The sequence below is a fragment of the Anastrepha ludens genome, chromosome 4 (genome assembly GCF_028408465.1).
Source record: "Anastrepha ludens isolate Willacy chromosome 4, idAnaLude1.1, whole genome shotgun sequence".
Taxonomy (NCBI): domain Eukaryota; kingdom Metazoa; phylum Arthropoda; class Insecta; order Diptera; family Tephritidae; genus Anastrepha; species Anastrepha ludens.
In genome coordinates, this window is record NC_071500.1 from 127,189,527 (window position 1) to 127,202,186 (window position 12,660).

Consider the following 12,660-nt stretch of genomic DNA (forward strand, 5'->3'; position numbering starts at 1 on the left):
GTACATTTTTTGTTAGCAATACTCCTAACTAACCAGACTGACGCCGCTATGGAAAAAGTGGGCATGTGCCAAACTCCAAGCCTGGTCGTTTGAATGCCATATCTTGCACAAATATCCATATAAAGAATGGACACGAAAAAAACTATTCGATTGTGTTTACCCATCACTTGCGTAAAACTAACTGTAATTAAAAAATAAGTATACATATTCTTAGTGTTTGTTATCATTATTAATTCGGCGTATTCACTTTTTGTAACTTCTACGTTTTCTTCAAAATGTATTCGGTTAAGTAGGAGCTTGTGTAGAAAATTGTGCGCAAAAAGCAAGTAGATAGTCATTTGTCGCACAATGCCAAAGCAAAAACTTGAAATTGTTCGAAAAGTACGGTAACTTATGTGTTAAAAAAGTTTAACGAAACCTTGTCGGTGGAACGAAAGCCTGAAAGTGGAGGAAAAAAAGAATTTGTATTGCAGTCAAAAGCTAATGAAACCACTTTCATTATTGGCCCTTATTATGAGCAACATTCGATCTTCGACTGTAGTCGAAAGTGCTGATCGAACGAATTTTCATTTGGTATTATGATTTATTAAGGTGACAGCATTCACCCAGCTGAATTTTTCACCGTAGGTATGGCTTTTGTCAAAATGATATGCTTTGTTTGTATGTATTGGTATGTTTACATTCGTATGTTTACATTTGCTTGCTGATTTTGACGTGATGGTTGCACCAAACGCAACAACAAATACATGTAGGGTTTTATTTATATGTGTTTGCTGTCACCTGTAATAAATACGCCTTGGTATTATGGTGCTCATTCGTTGAAGAATAGGACTATTGTGAATTTCGATCGCTAGACGCATTTACAATAAATAATTTTTTCTCAGCTGATACAGCAAATCAAAATAAAATAAAAAACGATTGTGTTGAAATTCTTTGCTAACAACATTTTTAAAAGTTAAAAAAAGTATTTTTGGTGAAAATGAGTACAACGGAGTTGTGGTTGGACGATTTATCGGACGATGAAAGATTAGTGGAACTAGCTAGAAGCAGAAAACATTTGAGAGGCGCATCCAACTCCCTAGAAATGGCTTCCACTGAGTACGTTTAGAATTTTCAAAATGTGTTGACGTACTTAATATTACAAAAATGTCCTTACAAATTTTTAAAGAACTTTAGATTATGTAAAGAGGCGTTTATGAACCTACTGTCCAGTACAGAAAACCAGTTGCAGCAGTGCACCCGAGCCAAATCCAAATATTTTAAAGCTAGCCACAGTTCTGCGATTTTATGCTCAGGGATCGTACCAATTGGGTATTGGTAATGAGGGTATGCTAGGACTTGCTCAACCCACTGTGTCCGTTGTGCTATCGGAAATAATAGATGTCCTGGAGAATTATATTTGCCAAAGATGGATACAATTTAGTAGTACAGAGGCTGATCTGCAACAAAGAAAAGCACATTTTTATAGCAAATACAGCATAAGAAATGAAATTCTTAGAATATTATAGAAAAATCTAAAAAGTATTAAATAGAAACCTTTACGCCACAGTTTCTGTTTTATTTTTGTTATAAATTTTCTTTATTCAATTATTCGTCATTCGAAAAAAATATATTACAATATGTATTTCAGTTCCTCTACGTATTTCAGCCCATACCTGCCAAGGGAAAATAAAAATGTATTTCTATAAACATCACAAAAAAAAACCATTATTAACCTTTATCCATTTTGCTGCCGTTCTAACTGGTGGTCCCAAGCAATTCAGCTCCGTTGTAAATTCCTCCCATTTTTTTGCTGCTTGAACTTTGGTGCAAATCCCTTTTGCGAATTGTGGATTCACTTCCATTAATGAAACTAGCCTTTCTAATTGCTGTTTGGTACTCACGACTTTCGACCTGCATAAAATTAACACAATTAGTATATATTTATTATTTGGTTACTATAAAACCATAAATAATCGCAAACAACTTACAGTTTAACAAGTTTTCCCACAATACGCTACACAATCGAAAGCGAAATTGCATTCGATTCTAAATTCGGTATACAACGAAAATTTCGACAGGGCTGCACCGCTCATAATACCAAATTCACATTCGATTTTCGATGTTCGACAACCATCGAATATCGAAGATCGAATCCAACTCATAATAGGGGCCATTATTTCGGAAAACGCTACCCTTTCACTTCAAACGAGCCCGTATGTAGAAAGGTTACGTCCAAACAATTCGTAAAAGTGAAGGTTTGCTATCATATAAATAGATTGTAACACCCAATCCAAATGATAAACCAAATAAGAGTGCTAAAACATTTGCGTGAAAAGCATACAATGCAACATACGTCAAAGCAGATTCGGGGCGCTGAGTTTTACACGATGGACGATGCAACATACGTCAAAGCTGACTTTAAGCGAGTTGTCTACTGCAACGAAGAGAGGAGTTCCAGGTACCTTGAAGCTAAATATGTTTGGGTGCCAAGCCATCTGCCAGTGAAGTATGAAAAGCAAAACGTTAATTACCACGGGCACTATAAATCAGGTAATTTGCTGCCATTCATAAAACAACATAAAGGCTCAGTTCTGTACTGATGCAATTTAGCATCGTATCATTATAGCTAATTTGCTATGAACTGGTATGAAAATCACGGGGTAAATATTGTTCAAAAGGACCTCAATCCATCAAACGATACACAATTGCGACCCATTGGAAAATATTGGGCAATTGTTAAAAGAAAATTGCTAAAAACAGCAAAAGAATTGGCAGAGAGCAGCAGATACCGTACCGAAAACTGATGTGCATCGCCTAATGGAAGGAGTCAAATCAAATTGCGCCACTTTGTTTATGACAAAGAGAATTGATATGAGTTTTTTGTTTAAAATAGTGAGTTTAATAAGGAAGAAAATAAAATAAAAAGTATTTGATTAAATTTGGTGTTGTAATGATTTTCGCCCGACGAATATTTTTCGTGCCCATTCTTTAATCATAGCCTTTGTTCGCACAAAATTCTTTCTTGCCAGTTAACACAGTTTAGTTTTAGACCATTTCCTTATTTGCTGACTCTTCAGGTGACTTCTATCTATTTCCTAAGGTGACATTTACTCGTGTTCTAGGGGAGCTAACAGGAGAAGGCTTCCAGCACTGTTTTGAACAACTGAAGGTTTACATAAAAATAAATGTTTTCTCGTTGTTTAAGTATATACACATGTTGATATACCTATTCCTAGTTCGGTCAGGCTCAAATTTGTGTTTTACAAAAAAAAAAAAGGTGTGTGTGTCAGCTCCGACACGCGACTGGAGTTTACTCCTTAAGAACGATTACCGTGATATTTAAAAATATATTTAATATGCAAAAGGAGTAAATGAAGACCACCTGGAATGAACAATTTTTTTGGGGTTTTTCTTTTTTAAGCTGTCGTTGCAATGTCCACTTATAATAGCACTACAAATATGAAATAGGAATTTTTGATCCGTACTTAAATCTTTTTCACTGGATATATCTGGTAGTGTGAATATAATTGGTTTATAATTGACGAAAGAAAGCTTCTCACAATCCTTCAATTTTTTCTCTATTTCACCGTTAAAGCTTCCAGACGTAGAGCCATCAATGTATTCAAACAAATGTCTAAGCGGTAGTTCATTGGCGTGTAATTGGCAGATGAACCATTGTAAGGGTTTTTGAAGACAATCTCCTCCAAAGGTTCGGACGATATCACTGGTATATGTAGGTTCTCAACGAACGCACAAGCACTAGATAGGAAACGGAAATAAGCACCAAAATGTGGGCAGTGTTATTTCTGACTAGAAATTAGCAACCACAAGGAAATATATATTTCCTACAAGTTTGCACCAACAACCAAGCGCTACATGGCAGGCAGTGCTATTTCTCACTGGAAATTAGGAACCACAAGGAAATATATATTTCTGACAAGTTTGCACCAACAACGAAGCGCTACAAGGTAGGCAGCGCTATTTCTCACTGAAAATTAGGAACCACAAATTGCACCAACAAACCAGCGCCACAAGGTATGCAGTGCATTTTCTCACGAGAAACCAGCACCCACAAGGAAAATTTATTTCCTACAAGTTTGCACCAACAAGCAAGCGCCACAAGATATGCAGTGCCTTTTCTCACTAGAAATTAGCACCCACAAGGAAAATATATTTCCTACAAGTTTGCACCAACAAAGTAGCGCCACAAGGTAGGCAGTGCTTTTTCTCACTAGAATATAGAAAAAGGGCAACGGGTCACTTCCGTCAGCGTACACTTCCGGTGATTCACACGATTTTACTACCCATATTTTTCATACCATGGGCCTTATATATCGTTTCTTAATGAGTAAACTCCAAAAACTGGATCGTACAGTTGTTGCCTGCCTTTATATGGCTCTTGCGCCCCATTGCTTGTCTGTTTATGTTCACCCAAGAATTGATCAAATTATTAATAAGCCATTCCCTGAATATTTACAAACAAGTAATTTCTCTTTTGTTTGTATTGTATTATATTATTCCAAGTGATAACGTCAACCGGTTGTCAAAATTGCGAAAAATAAAGTATCCTTTTCAGAAGGCGCCACCTTTAGTTTTTGTACACCGGTATGTTTATGCATACTTCACAAGTGTCAAATATGACGAACGTTCGACGCCATTTGCAAAAATTATTACATTTTTATTCACAAATTAATGAAAGGTGATAGGTACTTAATGTCTGCAAAAAATCCGATAATGAATAAGAAAAGAGTGGAAAACACCTACTTTAGCCGAAAAATTATATACTTTAGTAAATATGTAGAGCTAATTATGTTCGAAACCAAAGAGTGACAGCTTTTTTACGCACCACATGACTCAGCAGCATATTAAGAGCCGTTTTCGCAATGTCCGGTTAATATTATTTTTAATCAGTGGTAACTTAGCTTGAAATTACAACTTCATTTTCAGAAAAGTCTGGTTACCCTTACTGCCCTTTTTCATTGTCTGAAGAAGCGCTTATTCGCAACAATCGGTAGATCGAACAAATTTCTCGTCTATTGGTAAATAGTGTCAGTTAATTCTGATACAGTTATCCGGGAAAATAAGCTGCTGGTTAGCGCTAATAAAAAAACTGTAGACCGAAGGCAGCGAAATCTTATATATAAAATGAAGTCAACTTTTTGTGTGTGTTCGCTAACCGGCCGTGTCTTTGCACCGAATTAAACCAAACTTACACACATTGTTAAGAAGGTATTGAAGATGGTTTCCGTATAGTTTGGATACCTATTGGTAGATAGGGTTCGAGATATAGGTCAAAACGTGGACCCGGGTAACCTTCGGATGTGTATGTACAATATGGGTATCAAATGGAAGCTGTTGGTGAATGCTTTAGTTCAGAGTATTTTTCATGCCGCTCCGTGACTAGGGTCTCGAGATAGAGATCAAAACGTGGAACCTAGAATGTGTTTGTACAATATGGATATCAAATGGAAGCTGTTGGTGAATGCTTTAGTACAGAGTATTTCTCATGCCGCTCCGTGACTGGGGTCTCGAGATATAGGTCGAAACGTGGACCCGGGTAACCTTTGGTTGTGTATGTACAATATGGGTATCAATTGAAAGCTGTTGATAAGTGCTTTAATACGTTGTAATTTTCATACCTATTGATGACTAGGGTCTCGAAATATATGCCAAAACGTGGACGCGCGTTGTCTTTGCACCGAAATAAACCAAACTTACACACATTGTTAAGTAAGTATTGAAAATGGGTTTCGTAAAGTTTGGTTGTAAATCGGAACACTGGCAACGGGTACAGCGTTCTTTTGAACCAGCCACAATGTCGTTTACTTTTATAATGCTTGGGGCGGAACTGAACTGTCAAATTGACAGTGTGAGTTACAATGTGTCAATATTTCTTTCTGATTTCGATGCCATAAGGAGAAGGCGTCAGGGCAAAGTGTAAACATTTTTTGTGAATTTTTTTGGAGTGTATTTTGGAACAGTGCATAATTTTTTACGAAATTTGAGAATTTAATGTGCAATCTGAATGTTCAAATGAAATTATGTGTTCGTGGAAAAAAAAATTTTTTTCGTTTTTTTTTTTTTGAAAAATATAAATGGATAATGGTTAAAAAAGCTCCAATGCTTAATAAAACATATAAATTGAAATGAAAAATTCATGGATGATCAGAAAAAAAGACGATTGTTTCTTAGTTATTCATTTGCGTTGATTTGAAATTTAAAAACAATCTTCTTTTTTCCTGATTTTCAATTTATATTTTATATTTACTCAAAAACAAATAGAAAAACCAAAAATATTGTTTATGCCAAAGCGCTTGAATAAAGAATAAAGAAATAAATAATATGAAAACCATATCTTTTCTGTTCTAAACCATATCTATTCTATTTTAGTGTGCCCAGCGAAGCGGGCCGGGTTTGCTAGTAATTAATAAAATTTAATTTTTATATCGTTTCGCAGGTTTAAGAAATTTTTTTATTCAAGTATTCGGGGTGTGACTACGAAATTCAGCTGATATTGTCAAATTCGCTAAGAGCAAAGTAGCGGTATCACCATCGGCGCCACTTCATTCTCCTCTCCATCATCACTGAGAGCTTGGTAGTGGTTCGCGGACGTCGCCATCAAGCCGACTGCGTTCAAGGCTATGGCGCTAGAGCAGCTGATTTTGTGTCTTGATTGTCAAAGTGACTCGCTTCTTTTAGACGAGTAATTTAATTTTCAATTTTCGTTAACTGAACATCTCGATACTCAATTGATCATTTTATAACAACTGTCAAATTTGATTGAACGCGTTGCAAGGTGGATTTATTATTATTATAATGGCAATGTTTCAAGTGTGGGCGTTGCCAGTTATGCCATTTTGAAAATATCAAATGAGCTAGTACGGTGTGCTCCTGCTTCTTCTTTGTTTTAAAGCATTATTTGATTTATACGATGAATAGAAAAGAATGCTGCACAGATTCTGAGTGAATTCTTTTTGCAATGAAGTCAAATGCAGAGTGCGTCAATCATGTAAAATGACAGCGCATTCCTTCACAAACAACAATTGTGACAACGTGAATGGGTAGTGCATTGTGAATATTTAAGGTCGAACACAGAAAAATAGCGTTTCTTTTTATATTTCAAATGCCAATAAACTAAAACTGCATATCAGCTATATAATTATAACAATATTTTTTGCGATTTTACTGGGCAAGCATTCTTTTGGGGGAAATGAAACTTTTTAATTATTTTTTTAGGTTAACCTAACCTTATTTAGTTAGTTAGTCTATGAACACAAGCTTCCACAGACTACAGACTAATTACAACAATAAGCAGAGTAACTATCGAACATTATTTAAATAACTTAAAAATAGAATATAAAGTAATTAAAAATACATTTTTCAGGGAAGAAAGAACTAAATCTATAAATCAAGTACGATAAAGATTTTTTTTTTTAAATAAATTACATAATTGTTTGAGACTTAACCACGTTTGAAATTTTGCAATATGCCTCTTACTCAGTTTTTAGTGTCAGGGAAGACCCTTCAATCGTTCTATTCAAATTTAAAAATATATTTTAGATCGAGTCGATCCACTCTATCAGATCCTTAATGTCTTAAAAAAGTGAATGAACTAGTCATATCCTCAGAACTGCTTGAAATTTTCGTTAGGATCCACGTGCAATTCTGAATTGTATCTAAATTGACAAAATTTATGTAAGTTGAATTGATTTCTTTAAAAAAATTTGTATATTCTTCCATCGCCATGATTTACTTTTTCTCGTAGAGGCGCAGCTCAGACATCATGCATTGACGGCTTGAAGGCGTACGAAGGTCCGCATCCTGGCAGTTCAGGTTTCGAAAAATTGCCTCAAAGCTTGCCCGTTTCAAAGCTGAAGTAGATGACAGCTGTTATTACTAAATGCAAGCATGCCATATTAGTCTACAATGCCAACACCATTTTGAAATGCTGAATTTCAACCCTGAAACTTCCATTTCATTTAATTTCTCGTGTACACAGCGTTGGAGCAACAACAATGGTGTTAAGTGACGGAATGGAACGCCGAAACCTAAAATTTTTGAGGATTAAATCTAATTAATTTAAATGAAGTGAAAACTGTGTCTATCTTTTGAGTAGAAAACCAGAAAATGCACATAAAAGTTTAGTGATCGCAAAGCGAAATTGTGGGTTTGCGGGAAAATGTGTTCTTGGCTAGACGGAGTACAGTGAGTACGTTGTGAAAACGGACACAAATTTTCACACAGGAGTGGCAACATGAAGCCGTCAAGAATCGTAAATTCAATGTAGTGCTTGCTATGAGTATTTCCAGTTTTCGAATTATTAATGTGGTTTTCTCGCACTAAATTATCGGCAAAAAAGGTTTTTACGTTTTGTTTTCGCAAGGACCATTTGTTGAAGTCAACCACAAGCTTAATAAATACTTACAAAGTACGAGGAGTTATAATACGAGAGGCGTGAATTCATATTAAAAAGTTTACTAAGAAAAAAAAAATGCAAAACGAAAAGTGAAAGCGATTAAAAAGGGAAATCTGCATAAATTGCTACTATAAAAATTGCAGTTGTTAAAGGAAAAAAAGTATAGGGGAAAATTGTGGCGGGCTGGGCGGCGCAACAGCTGCCACAAAGGCTTGGTACATACACGTATTCAAAAAAATCGAAGTAGTTAAAGTATTATCGAGCTAGATTTCTTCCGATTGATTCGCGTATCGTGTTGAAAATTTTGGACCTTTCCGACAATCATTGAAAGCATTTAAAAATCAACAATAAAAATGTCCAGCTGGGCGCGACGTGCAGCAGACATTAGCAGCGTTGTCACTTCATGCGGCCATCCCGGCACTTCGGCGCCAGACTATACCTATCGCCTAGAAAAAGTTAAATTTGGTGTACCATTGGAGGAGGTTTGCAAAAACAACGACAACATTCCCGGGCCACTACTGGTTCTTATACTTAAACTTAATAAAGAATCGCCCAATAGGCGAGATGTTTTTCGTGCACCCGGCCATCAAGGCGCTATGAAAAAACTGATTCACTTCCTGCAATCAGGTCGATTAGTGAATGTTGACAACTATTCCGTTTATACTATTGCCAGTGTATTGAAAAAATTTTTACGTAAAATACCTAATGGAATTTTCGGGCGTTCAGGCGAGAAGGAATTGTTTGACATAATTGAGCTGGAAAATGAAACGGAGCAGATAGAGCGTTTGCATAGGTGAGCAGTCTATATAAGTAATGAAAGAAAAAAATGTGGATTTTGGCAAAAGAAGGGTATTTAATTTAAGCAGTGTTTGCTTTACAACTGAGAAATTTACATAAAATGTACTTTGATGTAAAAAAATGAATACAATGTACTACATCAATTTGATCGGATCGTTTCCTTACTAAGTCAACTTCTTATACCTACGTGCATATAATGTTCGTGATTACAACATATATAAGTATAGGTGTAATGAATATATTGAATTAATATAATTCTTAGTTAAACAAGGGACATTTTTCTTTCGGATAGCTGGTATCTGGATTTCAATTTAACTTTGAGTTATACGCCGCAATGATTACCGACTACCTTCATGTTGCATAAGAAGGGATTTACGCTCCCTCAAGCATATCCCAATGCTCCGTAATCAATTACTAATAGGGATCTCTTAATGTCAGGGCCGTGGAGAGAGTATTCGGGCCCCGGGGGAAACTTGAGATAGGGGCCCGCATTTCAAATTTTTTTTATTTATCAAAATACGTATTATGTTATAGTGATATAACATTTAAACATTGAAAAACTCATTGATAAAATATTTGATACAATTAATTATGAAATATTGATTAAAATTAATTTTAGAAAACTCTTCAGCAGATCTGAAATAAAAAACGCAGCTGAAAAAAGTTAAAATTTTTTATTCTTTTTGTGAGCCTTACAAATATTTCAAAATGCCTGCCACGATGCTTAGAATTTTGCTTTTCTTGCTTTAGCTGAGGAAAAGCTCTTATAATATCATCGAAGTCGAGTTTCTTTGCTAACTCAGATTCCAAATACAAAGTTGCCAATCCTGTTACTCGACTCTGAATTGAACAAGAACGGTGGTAGAAGTATTATTTACTATATTTTTTCAAGCAGGAAATTTCTTGGAATTACCCTCGAGTCCAGGCCCCTCTGAAAACTCCGGGCCCGGGGAAAAAGTACCCGATCGCCCCCCTCTCGTCGGGCCTGCTCAATGTAATGCCCGTAACGAGGTAAATTTCTACTAATTCTCCATCAGAAGGGCCTTAAATTAATAGCTTGATAATCTTGAATTCTATTATTAGATACCAAACCTTGTTTAGTTCAATAAAACCAGGGCCACTCTCCATATAATGATAATTCACAAAAAATAAAATATATAATAAGTCAACCAAAAAAAAAGTCAAAAAATAAGTCAACTTAGTTACAGTTTCACAAATATGAACCCAAAATACAATGGAAGTAAAATTTGGAAAAATAGTTCTGTCACGCCCCCTGTTTTGTAAATGCGTGTATATGAATAGTGACCGAAAAATTTGACCCCACTTGGTATACTTGCTGCTCTCCACCGCATTAAGATTTTTGACTTGAATATTACTGAGATCGCATAAAAACCACGCCCAAGTTGCATGTTGTAATTCTCTTTGTTGTTCTTGTCGTAGCAGTATGTATAAACAATCGCCATACATATACGGGGAATGCTGCTGTAGTGACAGTCCATGGTCGGATATAAATTCGGGTCGTGGATGATAGATACCAGGTTTGCTGTTGTTGTTGTTGTAGTAGTAATAGAAGCCCTGTCAGTGTAGTGTACAGTATTCGCCAAAACTAAAGCACACCCCTAATGGCATTTCAAATAATGTCAAATAACTCAATTAAACAACATCGAATATTACTTACTTTTACACCTTGTTTCTTCTTATTATCTTGGTGATTAATAAACATAACAAAAAATTTTCAACATTTCTTATATTAAAAATTAAATTAAAAAATATTAATATTATTCAAAACTTGTCTGGACAAAACTAAAGCACCCCCCATTAAAAGAGAAAATAATTGTTTTTATTCTTCAGTTTGTACTAAACCCATTATTTTTGATAACTTCAGAACATCTTTTTGGCATAGAAGATATTAGGTTACTAATAATTTCCGGAGAAATGTTGTACCAGGCTTCTTTAACCGCTTAAAACAGGGCTTCTTTGTGCTGCAATTTTCCCTATTAATTTTCGAATTTACAATCTCCCACAAATTCTCAATGGGATTGAGATCTGGAGATAGAGCTGGCCAGTCTAAGACCTCTATATCATTTTGCTGTAACCACGTTTTACAGTGCCTAGAGTATGCTTCGGAACATTATCCTGCTGGAACCTCCATCTCAGTGGCATTTCCTCCTCAGCGTGTGGTAACATTACATCGTTAAGGATGTTTTGTGTAACGGCCCATAATTCCCTCTATTCGATGAATAGGCCCCATACCCTAGCCAGAGAAACAACCCCAGACCAAAATGTTCCCCCCACCATACTTGGTAGTTCCGATACAATACTTCGGATTTAGTCGCTGTTGCTTTGGCCTTCTTACTCGCCTTATTCCATCTGAATGTTTCAAATTATATTTGGATTCATCAGAGAATAATACAGTTTTCCAGTTTTGAACTGTCCAATTAATACGCAATTTCGCAAACTCGAGTCTCGCTTTTTTGTTTTTGGCGGAAATAAATGGCTTTCTAGCAGGTCGTCGACTGAAAAGTCCGGCCTCCACTGCTCGTCTTCTGATCGTTCTAGAACGTACCGGCAAACTTAAATCAATTTTTATTTGTTCAGAAGAGACTGTGGGATCACTGTGAATTTTTTCTTTTAATCGTGGAGTCGTCTTGTCGTGTAGTCTTTCGTGGCCTTCCTCCACTATGGATTGCAGAAACAGAACCCGTTTGTTCAAATTTTTTTATAAGTCGCGATATTACACTTCTATTATTGAATATTTCTCACTAATTTTGTGTCGCGATAAACCACTTTGCCAATCACTTATTATTTTATTTTTAAATTCATTTGAATACGCATTTCTGGCCATATTTGCTGATTTCCCGTATGAAATGTTTTGTCCTACTAAATCCACACGTGTTTTGCACAAATTATTCTAACGAACTTTGACTCAGCTTTAAATACCGCTAGGAAGAGAATTTAACTTAAGGGGTAACACCACTGTACAAATTTCAAAAAATTGATTTTTTTTTTATAAGCTTAAAAAATTCTTTGAACCTTTTAAAATACAGAACAAAAAGTTTTATACGTTACCGAAGTTTATTTCATAAATATTTTAAGCTTTTAACCAAGCGTTAGTGACTGCTACCTAACGATTTCTCCAAATTTCCAAACTTTAAACGCGTTTTTCTCAAAACACGTTTTCTGAAATTGGCACGCAGCATAACTCAAACAATTTTAAATATTTTTAATTAGGTTTTTCACTACGTCTGTATAATAACCTTCTTAAGAGAAGAGCGTAGGGGATTTTCGATAGATTAATTTAAACGATTGTTATAATTATTTAAGTACCGTTTTTTTAGTCCAAAAGAGAGTTTTTTCCTTCAAATGCTTGCTAACTCCACAAAAATAAATATTTTTTAAATCCCCTACGTGTTTCTCTAGCTATTCTTATCTAGATTAAGAAAAAAAAAATGTCCTTGTTCCAG

At 35.4% G+C, this 12,660-nt stretch overlaps 1 protein-coding gene across 6 annotated transcripts in view; it reads left to right on the forward strand.

Annotated features, from left to right (window-relative positions):
- The first annotated feature begins 7,951 nt into the window (after nt 1–7,951).
- The window catches only part of LOC128861111 (T-cell activation Rho GTPase-activating protein), an 80,725-nt gene continuing 76,016 nt past the window's right edge, over nt 7,952–12,660 (forward strand). For 4 of the 6 annotated variants that reach the window (XM_054099013.1, XM_054099011.1, XM_054099012.1 and 1 more), the window contains exon 1: nt 7,952–9,191. In XM_054099013.1, coding sequence (XP_053954988.1) covers nt 8,752–9,191 — 440 coding nt within the window. In that variant the 5' untranslated portion in view covers nt 7,952–8,751. The remainder of the gene's footprint in view (nt 9,192–12,660) is intronic. The other 2 variants (XM_054099017.1, XM_054099015.1) reach the window with 1 other exon arrangement.